The sequence below is a fragment of the Balaenoptera borealis genome, assembly GCF_965194805.1.
Source record: "Balaenoptera borealis genome assembly, chromosome: 19".
NCBI lineage: Eukaryota > Metazoa > Chordata > Mammalia > Artiodactyla > Balaenopteridae > Balaenoptera > Balaenoptera borealis.
This window is the reverse complement of record NC_138878.1, coordinates 62,146,387-62,174,310: the sequence shown is the minus strand read 5'-3', so window position 1 is coordinate 62,174,310 and position 27,924 is coordinate 62,146,387. Positions and strand designations below refer to the sequence as shown.

Sequence of the window (27,924 nt, the reverse complement as noted above, 5' to 3'; positions counted from 1 at the left end):
ATGCAGATGTCACCTATTTGGGAAGAAATCTCTAACCTCCCAGGCTGGGTTAGGTGCTTTTCCTGAGCTCTCACAGAGCCTGTAGCTACCTCTATCACTGTCCTGCCTTGCTCAAAGCTCTCCCAAGGAAGCCTCTGCAGTGCTGAAACTGTGCTATATCTTGACCTGGGATTTGGTTTCATGGATGTTTACATGTGCAATAATTTATCCAGCTGATACTTGAGATTTGTCCGTTTATCATTGTATGTAAGTTATACCTCAATTACAAAGTAAATAACCAAAAACAAGTAATTAAATGTCCCCCAAACTCCCATCAGCCTCAGGAGAAAAATCAATGCTCCTCAGCCTGGCATTGGAGGGTCTATTTTTCTGTCTTCTAAAGTCTAGCCATGGCAAATAGATGATCACTAAGTGTTTGCTGAATGAACAAATGGCACACCCTTTCCTGCTGGCCGTTGGTGACATCTATGTGTGTGCCTGGCCCACATCTTGTTCTCCCTCTTTCTGCCAGGAGAGATGCTTGCTCTCCGAGTTGCCCTTGCAGCTAGGGGTGGTCATGCCAAACAGTTCTGGCCGACGAGACAGAGTCTGCTGCTGGCTTTGGGAAGGCTATTGCTTTTCTTTATAAAAAGGAAGAGATGTGTCCCCTTCTCCCTGCAGATATGATGTATGAAGCTACAACACCTGCCATCTCCTGAGCACAGGGGAAGGGCCAAGAGAGTCACAGAGAATCACAGCACGCTGGTCCCGGTGCTATGGAGACTGAGCTGTGGGTCCTCAACTGCCCTCCTCCAGACTTGTTTTGTGAGGGAAATATAACCCCTAGTGCTTAATCCATTATTGGCTGTGTTTTGCTATTGTTAAGAAATGTAGTTGCCAATGTTAAAAAACCAAGAGACTTCACATAAAAACCCAATACAGGGCTGTGGACCCTGGAGCACTGTATCCGGGGTCCCGGCAGTGGGATAATCCCGAATCACAGTGGCACACCCACGGGATTAACAGTAAAAAGAGCCCCAGGTAAGTCACTGAACTAGACGCTGCTCGCTCTGAGGCGGCGGGAAGCGTGCCTCACACCGGGGGCGGCTGGAGGTAGCAGAGCTGGAGGTGGGGCCAGGCGGGGGGCGGGGACTGGCCCAGCAGCCGGACCGAGAGCAGCAGCAGCAGCAGCAGCAGCAGCAGGCCCAGGACCGGCGCCGGGATCAGCGGGTGCCGAGTGACTCTGTGGGGAGGCAGCACAGTGCTTGGGCGGCCCAGGGGAGCCCAGGGTATCCCGGCGGTGCCCTGATGTCTGACCATCACCCTCCCTCTGGAGGCGCCTTGGGGTGCACCTGAGCTGCTGGGGGTGCAGGGGGCGCAGGCAGAGGTGGCCCCAGGCTGGCCTCCTGACTGGGACCAGCTCTTTCACCACCGGCACCAGGGCTTGCTGCAGCTCCGGCTCTGAGGGCCTGCTGGGGGGAAAGGAAGGCAGGGCGATAGTGCTGGACTTTTTCTCTGCCCCCAAGTCCGCCCCCAGGCCCTTGGGTCCCGCTACCTCTCGGGAGGGCTTCCCGGGATGTCTCCAGGGTGTGAGTCTCCCAGAGGGATGGGGAGATCCACCTGGAAGGACAAAGGAGACAAACTTGAGACACCGGGTCCTGGATGGGGAGCGGTGCTCGGTTCAGCCCACTGGACACAAGCGACCACATGGAAGGGGGTGGGACACAGTGGTTCAGTGCGTGAGCCTCCCGGAGACACACTGCTGCGTTGGGCTCCCAGCTCTGCCAGTTTCCTGCTATGTGTCCCTTGGCACGTCACCCCATCTCTCCAGGCCCCACTTTCTCCACGTGCTGGACGGGGATGATGACGGCACCCACCCCACAGGGCTGAAGTGGAGACTGAATGAGTGAATGTGGGCAAAAACCAAAAAATCAGGAGGCGGGCTCAGAACAGTGCCTGGCAGACAGTGAGCGCGCAATAACTGCGTGAGCTACTCAACATTATTATTTCCATCTTCCGTCTGATTCTGGAAGTATCCAGGCTCCCTGAGGGCAGAGACCCCATCTTCTTGAGGAGCCCAGCCCTGGGCTGGGCCTAGTCCACCGTGGATACTCTTTGGGTCCATCCAGGCCCAGCAGGCGCTTTAAGATTAAAGCCCCAAATATTCCTCCTGACTCACTTTCCCACCTCATCCCCCGTGTCTTTCTGAAAGGGCGTCCCCTCTGCAGATCTCAGGCTTTCCCACCCATGCCTTTGCTCTGTAGATGATGATATGGTAATAACAATACAATAATAAATAAAGAGTTCCAGGAACACCAACCCCAGCCACTATCTTCACCACTGTCACCTCCTGTGTGTCTGCTCTGTGCCAGGCACTTTACAACCTGATCCTTAACACTTACCCTCACCCTGAGAGCTGGGTAAAGATCGTTGTCACACTAGCCGCGAGGAAACTGAGGCGAGGGCCCAGTCTCCATGGAAGGGAGCGTGGTGTGGTGGGAAGGAAGTGGGCTTGGGGTCAGGCTGCTTAGAGAGACCATGTTGGACGGTGCGGACCCTGAAGGGTCCCAGGTGCCTGGAACGGAGGCTGGCACACCTTTGGGGCTCACGGTTCTTATCTGAGGACTGCAGGCTTCTGACCTCGCCAAATTTCCTTCCCTCTCTTCCCTTGCCTAAGAATCAGGATTGTCACCTGCCACTTTGAGGAGCAAAGGAGCTGGTGTGGGTGGTACCAGGCAGGGCAGCTGTGACAGGGAGTTCTGGGGCTGGCCGGGGAGGGTCCGGCCCTTCCTGAGAGTGTGGGCGCTTGTGCGCGTGCATGTTTGCAACCCGGGGGTGTAGCCACGTCTGTGGTGTAGCAGCTGCAGCCCTGTACGTGTGCTTGGGGGGTCCCCTGGGAACATTCTGGCCGCCCACTGGCCTGCAGCCTCCCTCTACAGTACCGTCTGCTCTCATTAGCTGCAGCGAGGGCATTGTTATCTCTTGGCCAAACCATTTTCCCGTCTGCTTGGGGGTGTGGGCAGGGGCTGGGGAGGAGCTGTGACTACAGCAGCCTCCTCTGAGGGCTGCAGTGGATGGTGCTGGGGACTGCCTACCGCGACCCGGATCTCTGCTTCCTCTTCTTTCTCTCTTCTGGGCAACCTGGGGCGACAAGAAAGTTGCTGCAAGCATCTGTCTCCCCTGCCTGGTTCCCATTCGCCCGCTGTGTGGCAGAACCTTTAAAGGAGGGCTCTTAACATGGATGGGCACCCTGGAGAGACCTGGAGGATATCCTGGAGCCCCACAAGCAAACTGTTGCGAGTAGGTCTCAGCATCTGTATTTTTTCAGGGGAATTTTTCACCAAATTCTCCAGAGTATGTGACTCCTACGGGGTCGGGGGCCTCTCCACCTCATTGGCTTTCTCAGCTGCTACTTTCCCAGCTGATCCCCCAGCCGATCAGAGGCTTCTGGTTCTCTCGCACCCAAAACACCAGACACTCAGATCTCTCCGGGACCCCACTCCCTGGCCCAGCTTCCTGCCTGGTGGGTTGCGCCATTTTCAGTCAGTCTCAGTCTCACTGGGTCTTCTTTGAGAACTGGGACTCCAGCTCAGACTCCCCTGACTCCAGAACCCAACTGTGTGGGCCCTGCCCCCATCCCAAATCATTTCTCTTAAGTGTGCAAGCTCCAGCCTCTGCGCCTCCTACGGTCACAGCTGTCTGAGCCCCTGAAATGCCTCTCTGGGGGCTCAGGCCTCAAGCTGGCCAGCCCTGATGTCCCTTGGAGACCCAGAGGTCCACACCACCTGTCACCACCTTCGCTGGGGATCAGGGATCCAACCTTCCAGCCTTAGCTACCAGCTTCAGGCCCAACACCCTCAGGATACAGCTGTTTCCTCAACTCCCATCCAATCCAGGCTCGTGGGCCCCAGCCTCTGCCCCAGTCAGACAAACAGCTGTCTGATCCTCTGAGACTTCTATTCAGGGACCCCCCAGCCCCTCTCTCAAGGTCCAAGCTCTCACCCCTGGTCACGTCTAGGGGTCAGAGGATTCACCACTTCCCTCACTCCCAGCTTCCCAATCTGTGGATCATACTGCCCCTGCCCACCGCACCACCCCCCACCCCGGAAACTCGGAAGTCCAGCCCCTACGCCAGCCCTTGTCTCCGCTGCTGCTCAGCCCCCTCTTCCATTCCCTGGTGACGCAGGGGGAGGTCACAGCTCCAGGGCCCCCATCCTGCCCAATCTCAGCTTTCCCAGACAAGTCCAATTAGAGACCGTGGCAGGCAGCCTCATTAGTTGCCGCAGCCGGGAGCCTGCAAGAGGGGAGGGGGGAGAGAGAGGCACCACAGGAAGGCAGAGGCCCCATGCAGGAGGGTGGGCCCAGACATCTAGTGCTTTCTCTATCCTCGGAGGCTGCACATGAGCCTCGTAACAGTCGGTAACAATCACAGGGCAGGGGCTCACTCCACCCCATCTCAAAGTAACCGAGCTGGGATTTGAACACAAGTTGTCTGATTCCAGAGCCCCTGATGATCTCCCAACTGTCTGGCTGCTCTCCTGGGGCACAGTCGGGGTCTCATTCATCCCAGAGCTCCCTGGAGGCCTTGGGAGAGGTGTGTTCAGTGACAGTGACTTAGTGACTGAGCTGTCCCATCTGCCTGACAACTGTCTTCTTGTCTAAGGGCCTCCTATACGAATACCTCTCCTAAAGGACCCCAAGCAGGGCCTCCTCCAGAAGTATTTCCCCCCAGGTGGGGCTGGGTGCTGGATGTCCTCCTGGAACTATCAGGGTCTGAGGGCAGGGCTGGGTCTCACTCATCCTGGTCCACAGGCCCAGGGTGGCCTCAGCATGAATGAACGAGGGAATGAGTGATGCACTCCCTCAGGGCTCTCCCAGGCCTTATACTCTAGCCGTCTGACAGTTGGCATCACCTCGAGGCAGAGGGATGGCTCAGGGAGGACCAATCTTCTTACCACATTGATCGCTCCTTCCTTCCTTCATGAGCGTACGCAGGCTCTCCCTGGAAGTTTCTCTGTGGGAAAGAAAAGCTTAGGTCTCCCAGGCTGCAACACCTGCCAAGAATTCATCACCTGCTTCTAAGACCCGCCTTCCTCTTGGGTCCCCCTTGAGGATGGCTCTATCATCCCTCCAGGAGCAGAAGCCAGAAACAGGACAGTTGTTCCACCAAGCCCCTTTCTCCTTCAGGACCCAGGCGTTCAGGTCCCCCTGCACCTCTCACACTCCTACAAGCCTCTCACACTCATCTGGGACCCGAAGAGGCTCAGCGTTTCCCTTCCAACACCCTTCTCCTCCCAAGTTCCCAGTCTTGGGGACCCAGGTCCCCCTCCATTTTCTCTGGAGACATTCATCCTTGCCTGTGGTCTCAACCACCAACTCGACACTTTTCTAAATACATCCCTGAGCTCCAGCCTTGTGCACCCACTGCCCCCGAGAAGCACCCCCCTATCCCTCAGGGTGTTTACCTCAGAGGTTGCAAGCTAAGTTCAGTGTCTTTCTGTCTACTCCCTTCCCGGAATCCAGCGCCCTCAACCCCGCTGTCAGCGGGTCAGCAGCTCTGTCTCCCTGCCCCAATTCTCTCTGCCTGTCCCTTTTTCTCCATCCCAAGGCCCTGGTCTGGCTCAACCTTCACCCTCTACCTCTGGACCACTGCCCCAGCCTCCTCCCTGGCCTCCCAGGCTATCAGCCTCCAGTCAGTCCCCGTGTGGCCCCAGAGGGGTCTTTCTACATCCAGAGCTGACCTGCCCCTCCCTACCCTCAGCCTTCCTGTGGCTTGATGGAGAAAAGCACAACCTCTCAGCTTCATTGACACGGAATTCCTTTCATTATCCAGCCAGACCTCATCTCTCACTAGTCACCCCCAACTGCCCTCTGCTCCCCAAACATGTTATGGGGTTTCACGCTCCCACATCCTTGCATTTACTATTCCCACTGCCTGGAAGACTTCTCCTTTCTCACACCACTTAACTTCTCTCTTTCTTTCTTCAAAATAAACTCGTGTCAGTTTCCCTGTGATATCTCCTTCAGTCGCCTACCCGACATGGAAACTCTCTTCTCTAGGCTCCCACAGGGCCCGCCGCCACCTCTAGCACGTGGATCATCCTGCACTGGGATGGCCTGATTGCATGATCTCTACCAGGCCTTGGGCGCTAGAGGATCCAGGCCCTGAATGATTCTGCTCTGTGTCCCCAGGAGCCAGCGCAGGCAGCACCCGGAGGCCCGGGTCAGTCTTCCCCTCCAGGAGGCAACGGACCGCTCTCAGCAGAAGCTCGCTCTAACTTACACGTCCCCCGAGGAGCGCGGCTCTGCCCCCCACAAGCTGTGTGACCTCCCTCTGAGCCTCAGTTTCCCATGAGTAACAGGATGAGGGATGAGGGTGCCTAAACCTCGCAGAGGCAGTGGGAGAGGTCAGCGAGGAATCCAACAGGAGCGCTGGTGTCAAAGAGAAACAGAAGCTTCTCTCAACTCAGGGAAAAAGTGAACAGAGAAACGAGTTTGTCCTTTAAGGATGATGAACAGCTTTGAAGCAGTATAATTTTCAAGACAATACAGCGTTGTTTACAGAGCTGTTAGCAATATTTCCTTAAAAAAAAGGAATTCTTCTGGCACTAACAGCTTAAAATCTCACTTTTCAGCTGTGAACACTGAAGATGAGTTGTCTTCATTGTTTCAAACAACGTTTGAAATATTGTTCAGGTAATTACAGAAGTCATAAAACAATGGTTATTGTTGAATTCAAGATTACACAGCGGGCTTGTTAAGTTTTTCTTAAAGGTGACATATTCAAAAGGTAAATGCTTAATGTACCTTTATGGGTCAGGAAGAACAATTCACTTACTCCCTTCCCGCTGTAGCACCATATAAACTAAGGAGATTCCTGACAGTGTATTTGAAATAAGGACAACAACCACCACCATGCAGTTTGCGTGTTGCTTTGTCCACTTTTGTCTCCCACACCAGCAGGCCAGTCCCTAGAGGGCAGAGGTGGTGTCCTGTCTGGCCAGGGGCTCCTTGGCCAACACCCAGCAGGCCCTCAGTCAACATCTGTCTATGAGATGGGGAACAGTGAAGGCACATGGTGTCCCAGGCCCCTCTCCCGGCCCCTGGATCCGGTAGTCTCAGAGTCCCTCCTGTGCTCACCTGCCCCCCAGTTGGGGCTTCAGGTGGAAACTCAGCTTCCTCATTGGTCTCATTGATGACCTCCTCCCACTGCCACACGCCACACAAAGGGTTGGAGAGATCGGCGGCTGCCACTTCTTGTTTCTGGGAGAGAAGAAGTTGTTTCTGAGGCCAGGGAGAGTCAGATTAAGGCAGAAGACAGGTCAGGGGTGGGATGGAGATGGGCTGAGGCGTGAGGATGGGAGGTGGAAGGGAGGTGGTGTGAGGCTGGGCTGGGGAGTCGGTGGGGGCAGCACCCGGGAGGGGTTTGGTGCCCAGACCAAGGACTGGGTTAGGGATGAAGTTAAGGACTGAGATGGTCCTGGGGGAACCGGGGTGGGGCGAGAGGGCTGGGTCAGAGTTGCCGCTGGTGGTGGGTTAGGGTGTTCTGGGGGTGTCAGGCCCACCTGCCGAATGGCCTGGATCTCCACACCCAGCGACGGTGGTGGCAGCTTGGTCCAGTCCACTCTCCTCACCTGAGCCCCTTCGGGTAGCCTGTCCACACAGTCAGGACGGGGAAGGCTGCCTCCACGCCTGCCCACCACCTGTCCGTCAGCCTGTGCTGGGGTTGCTGCCCTGCCCACCTTGGGGCTGGAGGCCAGGGGTCCCTGTCCTGGGGCTCCCCTCCTGCCTCCTCCACCCCCGCCATTCCACTCACTCATCCAGCCCCTCATGGGTCTGACTCAGCTGCTCCTCCAGGTGTGAGATTTCCAGCCTCAGTTCCTGCAAAGGAAGGAGTGGGGGACCCCTGGGTCTCCGTTTTTCCCCACCCCCCATGCCTGGGCTCCTCTTCCAAGGTCAGTTCCACTCCTGTGACTTCTTTGGGCTCCTCCAGACACGTATTGCCAAGGGAGAAGGGGAAGAAACAGTGACAGAAACTTAGGAAGCCAAAGAGAGGCAAAGAGCAACAGGAACCCAGGAGGTAACCTATCAGTCAGGAAAATTAAGAAAAGGAAGGCAGAGATGGAAACACATGGAAAAACGAGAGACACAGAAACAGATTCACAGAGAGGCAAGAGACACACGGGGTGCAAGAGACTCTGAAGACAAGGGACAGAAAGAGGAGTTGCCTCAGGAGACAGAGGGACTAGACCCAGAGAGAGGCAGAGACAAGAATCTAAACAAGCCCGGCAGAGATACAGAAATAGGAGGAGGGGAGATGTGGTGAGAAGTCACCCACAGAGAATCAAAGTGGATGGGAGGGATTTCCCTGGTGGTACATTGGTTAAGAATCTGCCTTCCAATGCAGGGGACGTGGGTTCGATCCCTCGTTGGGGAACTAAGATCCCACCTGCCACGGGGCAACTAAGCCCGTACGCCACAGCTACTGAGCCTGCGCACTCTGGAGCCCATGCACCACAACTAGAGAGAAGCCGGCGCGCCGCAACTAGAGAAGCCCGTGCACCGCAACAAAGAGCCCGCGTGCTGCAACTAAGACCCGACATAGCCAAATAAATAAATAAGTAAATATTAAAAAAAAAAAAGGAATGTGGATAGGAGATGGAGATACAGAGAGAGAGAGAGAGAAAGAGAGAAAGGAAGGAACAGAGGAAAAGTGAAAAGGCAGAGAGAGACAGAGAGGGAGAGAGACACACAGTCAAACAGTAGCGATGGGAGAAACAAGACGTGGAGATTTGGAAAAGATCAACAGAGACAGAAGGAGGCAGCAAATCCCAGAGATGACAAAAGAGAAGTGGGGAGAGTGGGGCCAGGCCAGTGGGTTACCTGGGTTGTGGTTCTGTACTCCTCCAAGGTCTTGGCCAGACTCTCCGCGTGGCGAGTACGCTGGGAAAGCCCAAAGCTGACTGAGTCTGGGCCCAGCCCCCCGAAGACGCTGAGGCTGGGGGTTGGGGGGACAGCCAGGGTGGGCTTGGGGGAAGAGCTAGGGCCTGAGGGAGAGCACCAGTTTCCCGGGAACCACTCTGATCTCTCCTGGCTAATTATCCAAGGATTAGAGCCAAGCAGGACTTCCCTTTGCAGACTCGGGGCAGGAGACACACAGAAGGCAAATGTTTCCCCCCAGCCCCCTCACCTCGGAGAGGATGGCGTCTCGCTGGCAAATGAGGCGTTCACACTCGTAGAGCTGCCGCTGCCAAGGAAGTCGCCCGTCCATCTCTCTGGCCCGCCCACTCTCCCGAGCCCCTCTCCTCAACCTCCCTTCATGTCTTTGGACATCAGCTACACCAAGGGGGGTTTCAGCTGAGTTGCCCACTGCCCCTGGGAACCTGAAGGCTTGATTGAAGTCCCTGATCTCACCAGACCACAGGGGCTGAAACTGGTGATGTAAAAATGGCCTTGGGGTGGTAGGAAGTTGTCAAGGTGCTAGGGAGGGGTGGCACCTTCAAAGCATCTTTCTCTGTGGCCAGCTCCTCACTCCTCCTCTTCACTCCATCCCGCTCGGCCAGCAGCTTCCCGTTCTGAAAGAAGGGACCCTGGTCACATTCACTTCAGCAAATGGCCATGTTAATATTCATAGCTGACATCTGCTGAGCACTTGATGTGCATCGGGCCTCATGCTCAGCACTGTCTATCTTTTAGCCCATTTAATCCTTCCAGCCATCCTATGGGATCTCAGCTTTGATTTGCAGATGAAAAATCAAAATAGAGCTGCAAAAATGGAGATAAGATAGGATGCATGGGGTGGCTGTGAGGATTAAATGAGCTAATAATTATTGCTAATAGTTACTGAGCACCTTGCCAGTGTTAGCTTATTTCTTATGCCCTATTTTAAAGATAAAAATGGGAATTCCCTGGCAGTCCATGGTGAAGACTCCACACTTTCACTGCTGAGGGCCTGGGTTCAATCCCTGGTTGGGGAACTAAGATCCCACAAGCTGCAGGGCACAGTCCCCCCCAAAAAAACAGTATGATGAACCCCCATTATCCATCACCCAATTTCAATAATTATATACATTCTCCCTGTTTATTTCTTCTATATTTTTCAAATATTTTGTTTGTTTTGTTTAACCAGAGTATTTTAAAGTAAACCCCAGGCATCATATTATTTCACCTGTAACTACTCCAGCATTTGTATTTCCTACTTGAGGACTTTTCCTGTAGTAAAACCACAATACAATGATCACTCGTAACAAAATTAATAATTCCTTAGTATCATCGCACACCCAGTGCTCTTTTTTGGTTTCGGTTTTCTCACAAATGTCTTTTCACGCTTAGTTTCTTTGAATGAGGATCCAAACAAGGTCCACCATGGCTTTTGGTTGAAATGTCCCATTTCTTTTCATCTGACAGTGATCCCCCACCTCCCCAGTCCTGGCACTTTTTTGGGTCCTTCATTTGTAGAAGAAACCAGGTCATTTGTCCTGTAGAATTGGTGCGTTTGGATTTGGTTTACTGTGTTCTTGTTCCCTGTGCAGGACGTTTACCATGCTCCTCCCCCCTCATTATTTCCTATAAACTGATGGGTAGATCCAGGGCCTTGTCCAGACTCCTGTTTAATTTTTGGAAGGAAGATTCCATGGATACTGCTATATGCATTTTACTGTGCCATTCAGGAAGAATGTAAAGTCTGGCTGTCCCAATTATTAATTTTTACACTGTCATCATCCCCAGTTTTACAGATTCCAAATCCTGCACTTTTAACTCCCAGACTCCTCTGAGCCAGATGCAGCCCTGGATGAGAATGGGGAACGAGCTTCGTCCCTCATCTCAAGTTGCTCACCACTGGAGGTGGAGACCGACACAGAAGCAGATGATAATACATGAGGTGGGCCTAGGGCCCTGGGCCTTGTGGGAGCCCAGGGTTTGCAAGGAGGCTGTACTGGGTCTAATCCTCAAGGGTAAAGAGAGTTATCTGCGAAAACAAAGGGGCTGGGAGAGGGCAGCCCACGCCAGCCACAAAATGGGACTTGAGAATAAAACGGACCAAATTCCAGCCTAGAGCTTCCAGGCACCAAAAACCTAGCAAGTTGCGCTGAGCTTTGACATGAGGCAGTCACTGGGGAAAGCATTTCGGAGCACAGAGGCAGTCGACTTCCCTTGGCCACACCCCTCCTCCCGGCGCCCCTGGGGATACCAAGGCCAGCTCCCCCCTTCACTCCAGCCTGGCTCAGCTCCAAGTCCTCCATCAGCCGCCTTCTCCCCCTCTCAGGCTCAGCGGGCCTGGGCTGCCAGGTGAAGGGCAGAGGAAGGACGGGCCAGGAATGCTGTGTCAACATCTGTCCACCTGGTCGGGATTTACAGGCTGGATCCTGGGCCACTCGGCAGGGAACCTGGTTACTCAGCTGCTCCTGCCTTCTTCTGCAGTAATCTGAGCCCTGCTCTGTAGGTTCTTGTAGGAAAGCTGAGTGTCCCTTACTCCAGCATTATTCTACTGTAACTTGAGAACTTGATCTATAGATGGTCTGTAGGCAGCTGCTGAGAAGGGAAAGGTGGGGGAAGGGAACCAAGAATAGCTTGTTTATCGAGCGCCTAGGATGTCCCAGGCGCTGCTCAAGGCACTTGACCTGGCACAGGCCTTCTGGGCCAGGAGGAGGCAGAGACCGCCAGCTGCCATTCACCCTGCTTATTCCCTCTCCTGCTTTCCTTGGGGGTCCACTCTCCACGTGGGCAGGTGGGTCCCAGCTGCAGCTCTGGAGGTGAATCAAGATGGAAATCTCAGCAGATTCAGCACAGACACCCAGCTGATTAGCTAACCCAGCAGCCATTCTCACCCCCTCTCACTCGTTTGCCTCCCACTCCAGAGGCTGAGGAAGGTCAGATATTATTCCAGCCTCTCTTGTCACGTGATCCAGTGAGCTGTGAGAGGGGTCTGCTGGTGTGGGGGTGGAGTGGAGGTGCTCCTGGAAAAATGTTTCCTTCTGATGAAGAGAGAGAGCCATGAGAGGAGCATTTGCCCCTCTTTGTCCTGCTTTGAGTGAGAACGCGAAGTCTGGAGCTGTTGCAGCCATCTGTGATCCTGAGGCCGCAGACAGACAAACAAGTCAAAAAGCTGCCAAACCAGCCCAGAACCTTCAAAACCTCTTGTTAAGTTAATTAGTGTCCTTCAGATTGAAGCCACCATTTCTTCGGTGCTTTCTTCTTCAGAGCTGAAAGTATCCCAGACCTATCTGGTGGCTGTGTTATCCATGCCAGGGAGTGGTTTGGCTATAATCATTTGATGTCACTTTAGCCAATGAGATATGAGAGGGAGGTCCTGTCATGGGGCTTCAGGGAAAGTTTCTCCTTGTTCTTAAAAAGAGATGTTTTGGGGGAGGGGGTGGGATGAATTGGGAGATTGGGATTGACATATATACACTAATGTGTATAAAATAGATAACTAGTGAGAACCTGCTGTATAGCACAGGGAACTCCGTGGCACTTTGCTGTACAGTAGAAACCAACACAACGTTGTAAAACAACTATACCCCAATAAAAGAGATGTTCTGGAAGAAACAGTCACATCCTGTCTGCACCCCATGCTTCACACCATGGCAGCCATCCTGCAGCGAGATTCCCATTGCCCCAACAGAGGGAATTTTCATGGAAGAGCCAGGGAATGATAGTGGAAAATTTTTTGGTTTACGTGTAAAAGCCATAATACAGACATAGGACAAAGAGATTTGGGAGGATCAAGCAGAATGAGTATTACTGCCTGGGCTGGGCAGAGATCCTCAGCGCTGGGGGAGGAGCTCAGGGAGAGTCAAAGAAGAGAACAACAGAGTGAAAATGGGCCCTGAGGCCAGTCCCAAGCCCCAGGTTAGACGGCTGGACAGGATGGACGCAGTTGAACCACAGAACCTCTGGAACGTCTGGGAATCTGAGAGAGGTGTTTCCCAGCTCAGTCTGTGAAGCAGCAAGGTGTGTGAAAAATAGAACAGAGATGGCTGTGTGAGGAGCTGAGGCACAGAAGGCCCAGTGAGGCCCCTATAGACACAAAGTCACAGGAAAGCAGCTAAACCTCCTCTGTGCCCCTAGAAGGGTGTGGAGGAACCCCAGTGGCATTTGTGGGTTGTGAGGTTCCGACGAGGGCTACCACCAGCAGATGCAGTGAGGACAGTACATCCAGAGACCAGAAGGCAACGTCAGCCCCCCAGTGGATGCCAGCGTGCAGTGGTGACTAAGGCTAAGGACCAGATGGGACAATGAACATCAGTCTTGTGACCAGCAGAGAGAACAGACATTGATTGAGGAGCACTGAGATGCTGCGTGGATCTCCAGCAACTTAGATGCCACCTTCTGTGGGGGCTTTATTTCCACCTAAAAGGAGTAGGTGGACCCAGAATTAACTAAGACGATGTTTTCTGTCTCAGAATGGGGCTTGAATCAGCCCTGAGGTTGGACTGGGCCTCTTCATGCTATGTGCTAGGCTCTGGGCTAAAAGTGGCCATTTAATCCCCACAACAATCCTAACAAACAGATATCCTTCTTTCCTGTTCTTAGATAATAAAACTATGGCTCAGAAAGGGCATGTCACATGCCTAAAGGTTGTCTGTTGTGTAAGTGGCAGAGATGGGATTTTTTGTTTTTTTTTTTTTGGCCGTGCTGTGCAGCATGCAGGATCTTAGTTCCCCAACCAGGGATCGAACCCGTGCCCCCTGCAGTGGAAGCTCGGAGTCCTAACCACTGGACCGCCAGGGAAGTCCCAGAGATGGGATTTGAATCAGGGCTGACTTTAAGGCCTGTGTTCTTTCCACCATAAAAAATATGAACAACACTAGCTATCTTTTTGTGAGCTCTTTCCATGTGTCCTGCCTTGTACCTAGCATCCTCTTGTTTAAATCTCACACAATCCAACCAGGGAGATTCCATTATTTTGCCCTTTCTCGCAGGTGAGGACACTGAGGCACAGAGAGGGGCAGACTGGCCCATGCTTACATAGGCAGCCTCAGCGTAACCAGGAGTCCGCCCCACGTCCCACCCTCTTACCGACTGTGGCAGTCCTCACATGCAGCCATGTGATCTTCAGGGACATGCACACATTATTGGGCTTCTGAGGTCTCCCTCACCAGACTGAAGGGTGTTTGTTGCAGGCGGCTGGGGGTGCTTGGGGCAGCAGTGGGTAGGGCAGGAAGGTCCTGAGGACTGGGGAAGGGGTGGGGTGGGCACTGGGCCGCAGCTCACCTCCTCCTGCAGACTCTCTATCTCAGCCGCCAGCTGCTGCTGCTCCTTTTCCTGACCGAGCCCAGAGAGAGAACAAAGCCTTCTTTTCAGGCCTCCTTGCCCCCAAATTGCCCTTTTTCCACCCCTGGGCACGCAACTTGGGCCTGGGTCATTGAGGAGCAGGGCCGGGGGAATGCGTCTGGGGAGCCCTGATGACTGCTGCTGTCCCCTTTGTCATGAGAGGGATGGCAAGTAGATCCGGACCCAAAGTCTGGGGAGCAGGGCCTGGACTGAGGGAGGAAGCCCGGGTGACCTCTGCCCTTTCCCACTCCATAGTCAGTCTCTGTTGCTCAGACTCCAAGATAGTAGGAAGAAGAGTGCACCTTTGTGCCCCTTGCCAGAAACCCACCGTCTGCCGGGCTTGGGCCAGAAGGCCGCGATTCTGTTCCTCCAGGCTCTTGGCCAGAGTCTTCAGGTCCTCCAGTTCCTCATCCACGGCCTTGGCAAACTGCAGAGCCTGTTGGGTACTGAGTGGGGGCGGGGGCAGGTGGGCCACATGGGAGAGAGGAATGTAGAGATCATGGATGTAGATCCACTCAGAGCATCAGAGAAATCCCAGACAGATACCCAGAGAGAAAAGGAGGGAAAGAGACTGAGTGTGGGGGGACAGAGACCCAGTTTCTACCTAAAATACTAAGAAAGTGGGAGTGAGCCTGTGCCTGTGGGCAGGTGGGACACGGGGGTGTGCAGGAGGGTGGGTGGGGCCGGGCCCACCTGCGGAGCTGCTTGCGCAAAGCCAAAATCTCCTCCCCAAGGCGCAGGGAACCCTCCTCGGCTGTCTCCACACTGCGCTGCAGTTTGGCGTTCTCCCCGGCCAGCCGGCGGTTGCTGAGCTCCAAGTCCTCCAGGCTGCTCAGCAGGTCGGCTGTGGCGGACCTGGGGGCAGGGAAGGTCCAGGGTCACTGCCCACAGCCCTGGCCTCCTTTCCCCAGGTCGGGGTAGGTGTAGGTGGCGGGGAGATGCGGCTCTTCTAGGGAAAGAGAAATAGGAGACTGCCCCACTCTCCCTGAGCTATTAGCACAGCCTGTGTCCCTCACCCACTTCCCGAAGGACCCCAAGCCCTAGGCCAGGCCCTGGGCCCTAGGCAGGCTGGAGGGCATGGGCAGGGGGAGGGCAGGGAGGGGCTGAGGGTAGGTACAGCTCAGGTCTGGGGTCTTCGCCTCCGAAGCTCTCCAGGTTGGCTGGATCCTCAGCTTCTGAGCGTCCTGGAGGGAGACAGACAGAGGGTGGTGGGCTCCCAGGTGGCCTGAGACGATGGATTGCTCCAGGATTCCGGCCTTGGCCTTCCTTTGGCCTCCATCCTCAGATGCACTCTGGGTGATCCCATCTGCTCCTGGGGCTGCAATTATACCCACCATCCAGAAAGCCTCTTGCTCATGGGTACCTTGAGCTCAGGCTGGATCTCCCCATAGCCCCCAACCGCCCCACATTCATGATGCCCAACACTGGGCAGCACCTCAACTGCCCCAAACTTGTCTGTCCTCCCAGTTCTCCCACTCACCCACCCAGCCCCTGGGCTGTCCTGGCTCCCTCACTCCTCCTGCCTCAGGCCTCACCTTCTCCCCCTGGATCCTCACCACAGCCTCCTCCCCGGACTCCTGGCCTCCAGCCTCTCCTCCCCGGGAGCTGACCTGTCCCTTCCCTGCTCACAGCCCGGCTGGAGGAGGTTCAAGAGAATATCAAGAAAGCTATATTTTTTGACTTTTGTTTTGTTTTTATAAGCCTGGAGAAATAGAACATGAACACTTTTTTATGGAGCACCTCCTATGTGTGAAGACTTTGGGGTAGAATGGTGAGCAAACCAGCCAACCAAACAGCAGGGCAGGTAATGAGTCAGATAATCAGATTTCTGCAGGGGAGGACTGCAGATCTGTGCTGAGGGAGCTGGACAGAAAGGGACCTTAGCCTGCAGCATCCCAGGCCTTCCCCACCAGGGCTTCCCTATCAGGTGTGAAGGATGAGGGAAGACATGGAAAGCTTAGGCTGAGAAATAGCCTGAGCTGAGGCCAGGCCGGAGCGGGGCAGTGCCGGCAACAAGACCAGAGGGACCGTGAATGCAGGGACTAGAGTACAGGGAGGGGCCGGCTTGATGATGGTGATGGAGATGATGATGAGAGGTGGGAGGGGCCTCTGTAACAGGGCTCGTGTCAGGAGGGGTTGGAAAGAACCCATGAGGAAAAAAACAAACAAACCCCAAAGCTCAGGACAGCTGGGAGGTAGTCATGTCGTGGAGGCGCCTAGAAAGCCAAACTCGCAGCTCCAGTTTAGAGCAAAGGTCTCTGGAGTCCTGCCCCATCCCCTGCTCTGCCCCTGGGTGGGAAGTTCCCCACACTGTCTGACCCTGGGCCTGCCTGCTTCATTCTCTATATAACAATCTCACCAGATGGCAGTTGCTGGGAGGTCAGGGCTCCCTCAAAGGCGGTCTCCTCTTCCAGCTCTAATCCCCTGTATCAAAGGGATGAGGCTTAGAGCTCCCTGCAACAACCCGCCCAATCCTGACCAGCCACTGGCAGGGGGATTGCCGGTGGTGGGAGGAGGGGACAGGTCAGGTGAGAGTGAGCACTGTGGGGAGGAAGGTGAGGCCAGATGGCAAGCACCCGGGGCCAGATGGAAAAGCAGGAGGGGCAAGGACTGGGTTTGGAGGAGGGATGGGGACAGGCCTCTGTCAGCCCCTTAACATCGCCCTTCTCCTCCTTCCAGCCCATTTTATTTCTGCCCCCAGACTCCCTCTGCCTCCCCATCTCAGGCACTTTGTCCACAGACCCCCCCTCCCCCAACTCTACTTTTCTCTCCTCCTCAGCTTCCTTCCAACCACAGCAGGTCCCTGGGCCCAAAGGGTGCTGGCTGCAGTAAGCAGGTATGAGGTTAGATCTTAGGAAGGGTTTCTTGGGGGAGGGTGGAGGTGCGGGGACCTACCCATCCAGCTGACAGGCAGCAATCCAGTCCCGCATGATGACCAGGAAGGTGTCCAAGTCCACAGTGGCCTGAGGGCCCTCCCCATTGGGGTCCAGGCTGCAGGCCAGTGTTTGGAGGCGTGCATCCTGGGGGCCCCGTCCTGTCACAGCCTCCAGGTAGGCTAGTACATGGGTCACAGCCACAGTGCCTGGGGATAAAGCAGGCTGTGAGGGAGTCTGGGGCAGGTGAGGGGTGGGGGATGGGGACAGGCGATGGCTTTGAAGTGGGACCACTGGCTGGGCTGGTGGCACCCCTGCACCATGGCCCTTGGGCAAGGGGGCCCAGTCATCCCCACCTCAGAAGGTGGACCGAAGAGGACCAGCTGTGCCCCACCAGGCCCACAGTGGTTGCCCTTCCTCCCTCTCCCAGGCCCCAAAGCCCCACCCTCCTCTGTTAACGTTCCCCAAGTTTCCTCCCCTCACCGTCCTTGTCCTGAAAGGCCTACATCCCCTTATCCATTTCCTTCCTGAAGCTTCCCACAATCATCCACTTCACCCTAGCCCATCCCTCTCGCTATGGCTCCCCAGTTCCCAGCCCCCCATCTCCATCCCTTATAATTCCTTGATTCTCTGACCTGTCCTCTGGGGGTCACAAGCTTCAAACGTGGAGTTGAGTATTTGTTCCTCTAAGCTGAGCAGCGTCCCCGTCCCCAGGCTCCCCTCCTCTGGCTGGTCCCAGAGGTACACTGAGGAGACAAGAGGGCCAGCCCACCTATGAGGAGGGGGGATGATGAAGAGCAAAGAGGGGTGACCCCAGGTCCTGGCTCCTGCAGAGGGGAAGGAATTCATTTCAAGCTGCCTGGAGTTTGGGCTGGTGGGGAACCGCAGGAAGCTTTGGGTGGGGGCCGCAGTGTGAGGGTCTTTGAGTCACCTCCCCCATCCCCCGACCTGGGAATGTGGGCCCCATCTTTCAGGCCAGGAAGTGCCCCTGCTGTTGAATCCTTTGTGTTCAATCGGCTCAGGAGCCCAGATACTGAACAAATACTCTGAGTACAGCCTTTCCTCCTCTCTTCCCCTGCTTCCCAGGCTCGGCTCAGAGGGGGCTAAGGGTGGAGGAGGGCAAAGAAGAGAGGATTCTGGGAGAAGCCGAGGGTGAAGGTGGGCCCAGGAGCCAGGAACAATCCGATATCGCGCGGGCAGCCTGGATCGATCCCTCCCGGCAGCATCTCCGGTCTCCCAGCCCGCCTCGGTGCTGGGTCTCTCTCCTTCCCACATCCCTGAGGCTGGCGTCATCAGTGCCCACGGCCTGGGGCCTGAAACGAAGGGGGATGGGGCAATCCAGGCAGGGTGGGTGGTGGGGGAGCAGTTAGGAGCTCAGAGTCCAGCTTCATGACTGTGGGCAAGTCTTTTCTCCTTTTGGAGCCTCAGTTTCCCCACCGGTAAAATGGGTGGATAGAGTGATCTCCCCTCCCCAGGGCTGGGAGGGCTAGGTCTGTGTATTTGAAGAGCACCCCCTCTCCCCTGCCTCTGCACAATGTGAATATCCTGGGGTCTGTTTGTCCACTGCTGTATCCACTGTGCCCACACATAACAGGCACTCAACAAATGCTCCAAGATATAGAAGGAGCCTATATATTCTCTACCCCAGGACCCACTGGGCCAGCCCAGCCTCTTTCCCAGGGCTGGAAGTGACCTGCGAGGCTCCCTGCCCTGCCCCTGGACAGCTGGGTACAGCAGAGGGCCGAGCACAGGCTGCAAGGTCTGACAGACTCAGGGGGCAATCTGGGCAAGGGACTCAGGCTCTTGGAGCCTCAGTTTCTTCCTCCGGAAAATGGGTGGTGGGGGGTGGTTACTTCGCTCCTGGAGAAGAGATGAGATAAAATCTGGAAAGGCCCTGGCAGAGGGCCTGGCACATGGTGGAAGCTCAATAATAAAACTGAACATTTATTCAGCCTTTAATAGGAGCCAGGCCCCCTCTGAGCATCTTACACGAACCATGGTAGCTGCTATTATTAGCCCCACTTTAAAGATAAGGATACTTAGGCACAGACAAGTTAGAAACTTGCCCAAGGTCACATGTTCAACATATGAGTGCCCTTTCTCATCCCTCTGACTCTTCAAGGGTTCTTTGTAGTGAGCTAAAATTTGTCCCCTTGGGTTTGAACTCATGCTTCTAGGGAAGGGGAGCGGGAATGTATAGTTAGGGGAGACACCTCCTCTCACTGTGCCCCCATGTTATGGAGGAGGACCCTGAGGCCCAGTGAGGTCACCCAGGACTGGCTGGCTCCAGATGTCGTGGGATCTGAGGATCTGCATGTATCTACAGCGCAGATGTGACACTCTGCCTCCCGGGGCCCCTCAGGAAGATGTCACTCTGCTTCTCTCCTGTTTTCTTTCCTTCATTTCCTTCCTCAGTGTCTCTGCCTCTATCTCTGTCCTGTCCCTTTTCTAGTTTTTTCTCTCTGGCTCTTTCTCTCCATCCTCCTCCCCATCTCTCTGTCCCCTGAGTCCCGCCTGCTTGTCTCCATGTCCACCGCTCCCATTTTCTTCCCTGTCTCTGTGCTTCTTTCCCCACAACTCAGCGACTCTCCGTTCCCTGAGCCTTCTCTCTCCCTCCTCCACTGTCTCTCTCTTTCCCCCCTCTGCCTTCCTCGGTCTCCATCCCTCCTGGGTGTGTTCCTCCCTTTCCTTCGGGAGCCTCCCAAAGCTGGCTCAGCCCTTGGCCACGGGTTCCTCGGTGGCCGCACGCCCTCTGCTGGTGCAGATGAAGTTTAGATGTTGGTCCCTCGGTCAGCCTGCCCTAGCTTCCCGAACCCCGGTGTCTGCCTCCTACCTTCTTATCTGGAGAGCCTCCTGAGGCCAGAGTCCAGGCCTGCTAGGAGCTTCTAAGAAAGGGGTCTTGCCTCTCCTCTAGGGTGGGAGTCTCCCTCGGGCTCTCTCACTTAGTAGATGAGTTTCAGAAAGGGCAACCCAGAATCTTCCTCCCGAAGCCGCTTTCACACCCATTTGGTCTGCATCCATCCAATTATTCAAGGACTTAGCAATTGGGTTCCTATTACATGTCAGGCATTGCTCCAGTGCAGCGTGACCAACAGGGCAGCCGCTGGCCACAGTGGTTCTTGAGACCTGAACTGCGGTGAGTGTAAATTGAGATGCTCTATTAGTGTAAAGTACACACCAGATTTTGAAGACTTAGTATGAAAAAAAGAGAATGACTCCAACACATTTTTATATTGTTGTATGCTGAAAGGATACTGTTTTGGATATATGGGGTTAAATAAGATCTATTATTGCCATTCATTTTGTCTGTTTCTTTTATTCTTTTTCTTTCAATGTGGCTACTAACAAAATTTTAAATTACATATATGGCTCGCATGTTGACCAGTGCGGCTCTAGGGACTGGGAATACCAGAGTGAATAAAACCGAGGCTGCCCTGTGGAGCTCATATTCTAGTGGGGGAGACAGAGTCTAAACAGACAGACAAATAGATGTCAGTGTTATGAAGAGAAGTAAAGCAGGAAAGGGGAGAGAGTGCGACAGGGCAGCTGCTTTACAGAAAGCAGAGATCTGAATGAAGTGAGGGTAGCCTGTGGGTCACTGGAGAGGGTGCTCCAGGCAGGGGCACAGCGCATGCAGAGGCTTCTACTCTCGCAGTCTGGCCTCCCCAGAGCAAATGAGATAAGGTGTCCAGGCAGGTGGGCACACAGCAGGCACTTAATCAAGGATCCCTCCCTGCCACCCACCCTGCCTTGAGGTGGAGGCTCAGCCACCCCAGGCCACCTCTCCCAAGTCACAGCCTGGCGCCCCATTCACCCACTCCTCCCTCTTCATCCTCCCATGGGACAAACAGGGACCCAGCCACTTACTTTCGGCAGCGGGGCTGCCCGCCTGGCTCTCTGGCAGGTCCATGGGCCACCCCCACTGCTCTGCAGCTGCTGGCGAAGCTAACAGCTCCCCGCCATCACTGGGAGGAACTGAAAAGGGACCAGCTTCTTCAAGAGATCCTGGAAGGACAAACAGGGGAATGGCCTCCTCAGACCAGCCACCCTCGGATGGAGACCTGCCCTGCCCCACCTGTGCCCCGGGCCGCTCTGGATTCTCAGAACCAGTTTGCCTACCCCTGCCTGGACCAGTGCAGCTCCCACTCAGACCTGTTTTATGGACTGTAGGTGTGAGTTGGGAAAATGGGGGGCTCAAGGAGTGGGCGGCGGAGATCAAAGGGGGTAGGGTCACTCGTTCCTGCCATCCCTCCTGCCCGCAGTTTGTCAAGGTCCCCAGCCCTGTCCCTCCCGCCCAGTGACTCTCCCCTGACCCCTCCTCTCCTTCCCTATGGCCCCAGGTCAGGCCTCAGCCTCTCCCCCTGGGCCCTTGACCCAGCCTCCGACCCAGCCTCCTGACTCCAGTCTCCCGCTCCAGTCCATCCTCACAGGGCCCCAGAGCTGACCTGCCCCTCCCCTGCTCAATGTTTTTCCACAGCTCCCAAGCACCCCGTGGACAAAGCCTAGACCTTGGACTTGATATCGAAGGCCCTGCATGGCCTGATCCCACCTGTCTCCCCTACCCCAAATCCCACTTGCTGCTCCAGCAACTCTGAACTGTGTGCTGTTCCCCAAACTGAGCCAGTTCTTCCCACCTCCGGGTCTCTGCCTGGGACATCCTCTTCACTGGCCCTTCCTGTCTCAGCTCCCATGTCCCCTCCTCTGGAAAACGTTTCTGAAAGAGGGGCTGTCCCTGGGTTCCCACACCACCCTGGGCTCCTGACATTCTTGCCCTATCAGCTTGTACTTGGACCTGTTGGCTTCGCCTGTGAGTTTGATCCCCATCCCTCTCCTGCTCCCAGCCCTCCCATGGCTCCCTAGTGCCCCCAGGACTAAGTCCCAGCCCCTCAGGCTGGTGCCGCACACAGCGGTCCCTGCAACTCCTGGCTTCTTCTTGTCCCTTTTCTCTCCACTGGCCGACCTCCAGGTCCCTCACGGCCCACAGGGACTCAGCATCTTCCCACGGTCCTCCCAGGCCCAGGCTCCCAGCTCCTCTGGGGGGCCCTCCTTGAGTCCCTAGAGCAGTTAGGGACTCCCTCCTTTGTGCCCTGACGATGCCCTGTCCTGCTTCCATCATACCCAGGTTGACCGTACGACTTACTGTCCCAACTCCAGGACCCTTTCAAGAGTGAAAGGGGAGCTACGAAGAATGACAACAGACAATGGTGCCCACATAAGGCTGATCTGGGCACGCTGGGGCACACGGTCAACATACGGTCACCTGGGGCCTGTCTGTCCTCACCCCGCCCACTCTGCCCCCCCTTTCCTCACCAAGTACTCCCCACGCCCTGCTCTCCCTGGTGCCAGACGGGGTCCACAGCTGTGGAGTGCGCACTTCCTGGTGGCTTTAGAAGGTCCTAGAAAAAGGGGTCTTTGAAGAGAGACCCTTCCAGAGTGCGGACCAGGCTGGGGGGTGCAGAAGGGGGGTGACGGCTGTGGGCCCTGAGTGGGGAAGGGTCCCTGCGAGCGAGGGTGATGACAGGCCCTGGGAGCCTCTGACAGGGTTTGGGGGACACACTCCTGGTGAGGGACCAACAGAGGCTCTGGTGGACCGCAGGGGTCTTTGACGGGGAGATTCTAGCAGGAGGACCACCCAAGCAGGCATTGTGGGGATTTCAAGGGGGCCTCTGACTGGATTTCAAGGGGGCCTCTGACTGGATTTCAAGGGGGCCTCTGACTGGATTTCAAGGGGGCCTCTGACTGGATTTCAAGGGGGTCTCTGACTGGATTTCAAGGGGGTCTCTGACTGGATTTCAAGGGGGTCTCTGACTGGATTTCAAGGGGGCCTCTGACTGGATTTCAAGAGGGTCTCTGACTGGATTTCAAGGAGGCCTCTGACTGGATTTCAAGGGGGTCTCTGACTGGATTTCAAGGGGGTCTCTGACTGGATTTCAAGGGGGTCTCTGACTGGATTTCAAGGGGGTCTCTGACTGGATTTCAAGGAGGCCTCTGACTGGATTTCAAGGGGGTCTCTGACTGGATTTCAAGGGGGTCTCTGCCTGGATTTCAAGGGGTTCTTTGACTGGATTTCAAGGGGGTCTCTGCCTGGATTTCAAGGGGGTCTCTGACTGGATTTCAAGGGGGGTCTCTGACTGGATTTCTGGGGGGTCTCTGGATTTCGGGGGAGGGCGTCTCTAACAGGATTTTGGAGGGGAATCTGACAGGATTTTTGGTGGGTTTGACAAGATTTCTGGGGACCTCTGGCAGGACTTGGGGGGAGGGTTCTGATAGGATTTGGGAGGAGCGAAACAGGGTTTGGGGGGGTGTCTCTGGCAGGCTCTGAGGGAGAAGTCTGACAGAATTTCTAGAAGATTCTGACAGGATTTCAGGGGTCATCTACTAGATTTCCTGGGGGTTTCCTTTCAGTATTTCTGAGGGGATCTGGTCAGGATTTCAAAAAGACTTTTAACAAGCCTTGGAAGGCCCTGATATTGGGGACTCTCCGCTAGGATTTGGGGGCTCTGCCAGGATTTCAGGAGGGGCTCTGACTCGGCTGGTCCGGGGAACCTCGCCACGGCCAGGGCGCACCTGGGGCCACGTCCCAGTCTAGGGACACAGCTGAGGGCCACGAACGACAAACAAACGGCACCTCGGTCGTTGAAGAGACGCGCGTGCGCTGTCCCCGCCAGGAAAAGCAAAGGCGACTGGGTGGGACCGAGAGCGCGCGCGGCGTCTCAGAGCTCCTCCCCCGACGCAGGCGCACACGGGGGGCCAGGCGTGCGCTGGTCTAGTCGGTTACCTGTAAGGCCGCGCATGCGTAGGGCTGCCGGGGCGCGCGCCCAGTCTCGTGAAGCGGCCGCCTGCGTATTGGCCGAGCGGGCCAAGGGTGAGGGGACTACAGCTGCCGGGAGAGGGCGGCGGAGGCTGCGTCCCCTGCGCTGGGATCTTCTCTGCGCCCTCAAGCTTCGGTGTAATGGGCCCAAGCAAGGGAGCGTTGGCCTGAGGGACCCCTGGGCCATCCCCCACTTCTTATCAGTCACCAAGCCGTCCCCTTTTTGCCCTCTGTTCCGTGCCAGGTTGCCGGTCACCGTACAATGATGCCCTGCCCTGTCCTGCCTCACCACTCCCGTGCCTTTTTGTGGCTTCAGTCACCATGTATTAATAGGTCCCCGAAGGATTCTTTTCCAAACCGTTTTATTCATTCCTTTTAGGAGAGAGTGGAGGAAAAATAGCCTCAGCTTTTCTGGCTAGAGCGAGGAAGAGAATTATATCCCAAATTGACTCCTAAGGAGGGGCATTAGGGGTAAAAGATGTCCCACACAGTCGGCCTCTTTGCTAGCCTAGACACAGAAAAGGAATCATTCTGCCGTTCATCCCATCATTATTCATTCAACTGTTACTTCCTCAGAGAGGCTTTCCTCTGACAAACTGCCTGTAATTCAGACCCCCATCTCTCTACTTACTCTTTTTTATTGGTCCTCGTGGCACGTCTCGCCACGTGACATATGCTATATTTGTGTACTGTCTTTGTCACCCCCCACTGGAATGTGAGCTCTGAGCAGTAGGAGGCTGTCTGGGGACCAGAACATGGCTGGCCCAGAGTGGGCGCTCAAAAAATTTTCGTTGAGTGAATGAATGAAGGGACAGAATCCGTGCCTGGTAACTACTGGGCAGTGTAGAGTGATGATAAGGCTGGAGTCAGACATTCTTGGGTTTGAATTTTGGCTCCATCACTTCCTACCTGTAACCTTGGCACAATGGCTTACCCTCTCTGAGCCTCAGTTTTCCTCCCAGAAATGGAGATAATAATTGCTTCTTAGGTTACCTTGAGGACTTAAGGTGGTAATCCTTGTTAATTGATAGTTATTATTTTGGCTATTAGGTGGCAGCTTGTTATAAGACCTGGGAAAGAACCTGTTTGACAGATGATGTGGTGAATGATTAACAGAGTGAGATAGGGAATCAGACAAACCTAGTGCCATTGCTCTGTGACTTTGGCAAGTGATTTCACCTCTCTGAACCTCAGCTTCTTCCCTAAAATGGGAACAAGTAATATCCACCCTATGGGGTCTTATGAGAGTTCAATAAGAATGTTTGCCTAGAGTTTTCTTAGCCCTGGCTGGTAAGTGTTGGACGTCATTAACTTTATTAGTATAATTTCATTCTTTCATTTTATTCCTTCAGTATTTCTTGTTTTTTTCCTTTTTTTGAGGAAAATAATTTTGTAAAACCTAAAATAATTAAAAAACCATTTTATAGTATAGTTATACATAAAGTGCTAAATCTTGTTATGCCTCAATTAAATTTTTATAGAGTGATACATTAATGAAACCATCCATATAAAAAAAAGAGAGTATTGCCTGCAGCCCAGAAATCTTCACACCTCCTCTTAATCATTACCCTCTAAAGGTAACCGCCTTGAATTATGGCCTCTTTTGCTCAACGTTATATTTATAGAATTCATCATGTAGCAGTAGGTAATTTATTTCACTGCTGTGTAATATTCCATTGTATGAATACGCCACGACTGAATCATTTTACTCTCGATGGACATTGGGTTGTTTCTGCTTTTTGGCAATTATGTATACTGTTACTATGAATTATTTATCCAGATTTTCTTTAATTACTCTCAGTAATGTCAGAGATCTAGCAAATCTTTTGTTAGGTTTATTCCTAGGTATTTTGTTTTGCTAATGCAAATCATATTTTTAAAAATTGCATTAAAAATCTTTTTGTTCCTAATGTTTAGGAATATAATTGATTAAGGTATATTAATCTTATACACAGTGAAGGGTAGCAGAATATGCCACCCCAAAATATCCAACTATGGCATAAGGATCATTTTGAACTGAACACAGTTGAGAAGAAGCAGATACAAGAAAAGCTCTCTGCCCTTCCCTATTTGCCTAAAAGCTGTATATAAATTTGTTTTGTTTGTTTGTTTGTTTTTTGACTGCACCACGTGGCTTGCCGGGTCTTAGTTCCCTGATGAGGGATGGAACCCGTGTCCCCTGCAGTGGAAGCTCGGAGCCCTAACCACTGGACCGCCAGGGAATCCCCATGGATATAAATTTGTAAAGGTGTTCCCTCTCCCCTCTCTATCAGGAAGGACAAAAGTTAATAACCCTAGACCCTCGTCCACCCAGACACAGCACCAGCACTCTCCCCAAGGGTACTCCCTACCCTTGTTGCTAACAGCATAGATTACTTTTGCTTGTTCTCATACTCCGTATAAGTGGAACCATATAGTATATACTCTTTTGTGATCTGGTTCTTTAGCTCAATTTTTGTGAAATTCAGCTATATGGTTGCATATAGTTGTAGATCAGGAAATCTTTGCCTTTATTGGGAGTATTTAGTTCCAGTTACTTAAAAAAAAACTTCATTTTGAAAAACCTCAAATATATACAAAGTGAGCAGAACAAAGCCCCATGTATCCAACACCCAGCTTTAACAATGGTCAACATTCTGCCATTCTCTTATTTATACCTGTACCCTCATCCCAGTTTATATATATATATATATATTTTTAAAATTAATTAATTAATTAATTTATTTATTTTTGGCTGTGTTGGGTCCTCGTTTCTGTGCGAGGGCTTTCTCTAGTTGCGCCAAGCAGGGGCCACTCTTCATCGTGGTGTGCAGGCCTCTCACTATCGTGGCCTCTCTTGTTGCGGAGCACAAGCTCCAGACGCGCAGGCTCAGTAGTTGTGGCTCACGGGCCCAGCTGCTCCGTGGCATGTGGGATCTTCCCAGACAAGGGCTCAAACCTGTGTCCCCTGCATTAGCAGGCAGACTCTCAACCACTGCGCCACCAAGGAAGCCCCCACTTTATACTGTTATTTATTTTTTTAACATTTCTTATTTTCAGGTAAACTTTACATCTGTTAAAATGCACGAATCTTAACAGAACAATTCTGATAAAGTTCCATTTAATTTTAATGTAATACTGATATTTTTCTTTAGATCTACCATTTTGCTATTTGTTTTATATTTCCCCCATCTAATCTGTTCTGTGTATTCTCTTCTTTTCTGGCTTTCTTTTATATTAGTCAAGTTTTTTGTTTTTTGTTTTTTTCTCTTCTGTTATGTTTTATTCTTCTTCTGTTATGTTGATGGTTATGTTCTTTTATTCTTTTTTTGGTGGTTTTCTTAGAGACTACCATAGGCATCCTTGGCTTATTAGAGTTCTACTTTAAGTTAGTACTTTTATCATTTCTTGGGCTATACGTGAGGACCTAACAACACTTTAATTCCATTTAGCTCCTCCTGCCTGTTGTCTTGCATTTTATTTATTTAATTAATTTATTTTGGCTGCACCGAGCAGTTTGGGGGATCTTAGTTCCCTGACAGGGGATCGAACCCAGGCCCTTGACAGTGAGAGCACTGAGTCCTAACCACAGGAATTCCCTGTCGTGCATTTTAATTCTACATATATTTTAAATTCCACAAGATATTATTGTTATTGTTTTAAGCAGTCAGTATTCATTTAGATTTGGCACATACTTACCTCAGGGTTCTTTATATCTCCCCTCATTACCCAACTTTCATCTGGAGGCATTTCCTCCTACCTGACAAGCTCTAGCATTTCTTTTTGTGCAGGACTGCTGCTGATAAATGTTTCATTTCAGTTTGTCTGAAAAAATGTCTTTATTGTCCCATTACTTTTTTTTTTTTTTTTGTCTGCATTGGGTCCTAGTTGTGGCGCGCGGTCTCTCTCATTGAGGCGTGTGAGCTCAGTAGTTGTGATGCGTGGGCTTAGCTGCCCTGGAGCTTGTGGGAACCTAGTTCCCCGACCAGGGATTGAACCCGTGTC

At 53.4% G+C, this 27,924-nt stretch overlaps 1 protein-coding gene across 1 annotated transcript; it reads right to left on the bottom strand.

The window, feature by feature from the left end:
- Nucleotides 1-106: 106 nt before the first annotated feature.
- KASH5 (KASH domain containing 5) lies at nt 107-23,805 on the bottom strand. The gene is made up of 20 exons (XM_082367696.1): nt 23,697-23,805; nt 20,997-21,134; nt 17,765-17,875; nt 17,152-17,338; nt 16,616-16,680; nt 15,374-15,440; nt 14,950-15,111; nt 14,585-14,702; nt 14,197-14,247; nt 9,477-9,554; nt 9,170-9,226; nt 8,863-8,922; nt 7,796-7,860; nt 7,545-7,632; nt 7,120-7,242; nt 4,935-4,993; nt 3,075-3,120; nt 1,535-1,599; nt 1,332-1,451; nt 107-1,222 (listed from the first exon to the last, which is right to left on the bottom strand). The coding sequence occupies exons 2-20, from the start codon at nt 21,037-21,039 to the stop codon at nt 1,072-1,074; spliced, it is 1,716 nt and encodes a 571-aa protein (XP_082223822.1). The 5' UTR covers nt 21,040-21,134; nt 23,697-23,805; the 3' UTR covers nt 107-1,071.
- Between the last annotated feature and the right edge of the window lie 4,119 nt (nt 23,806-27,924).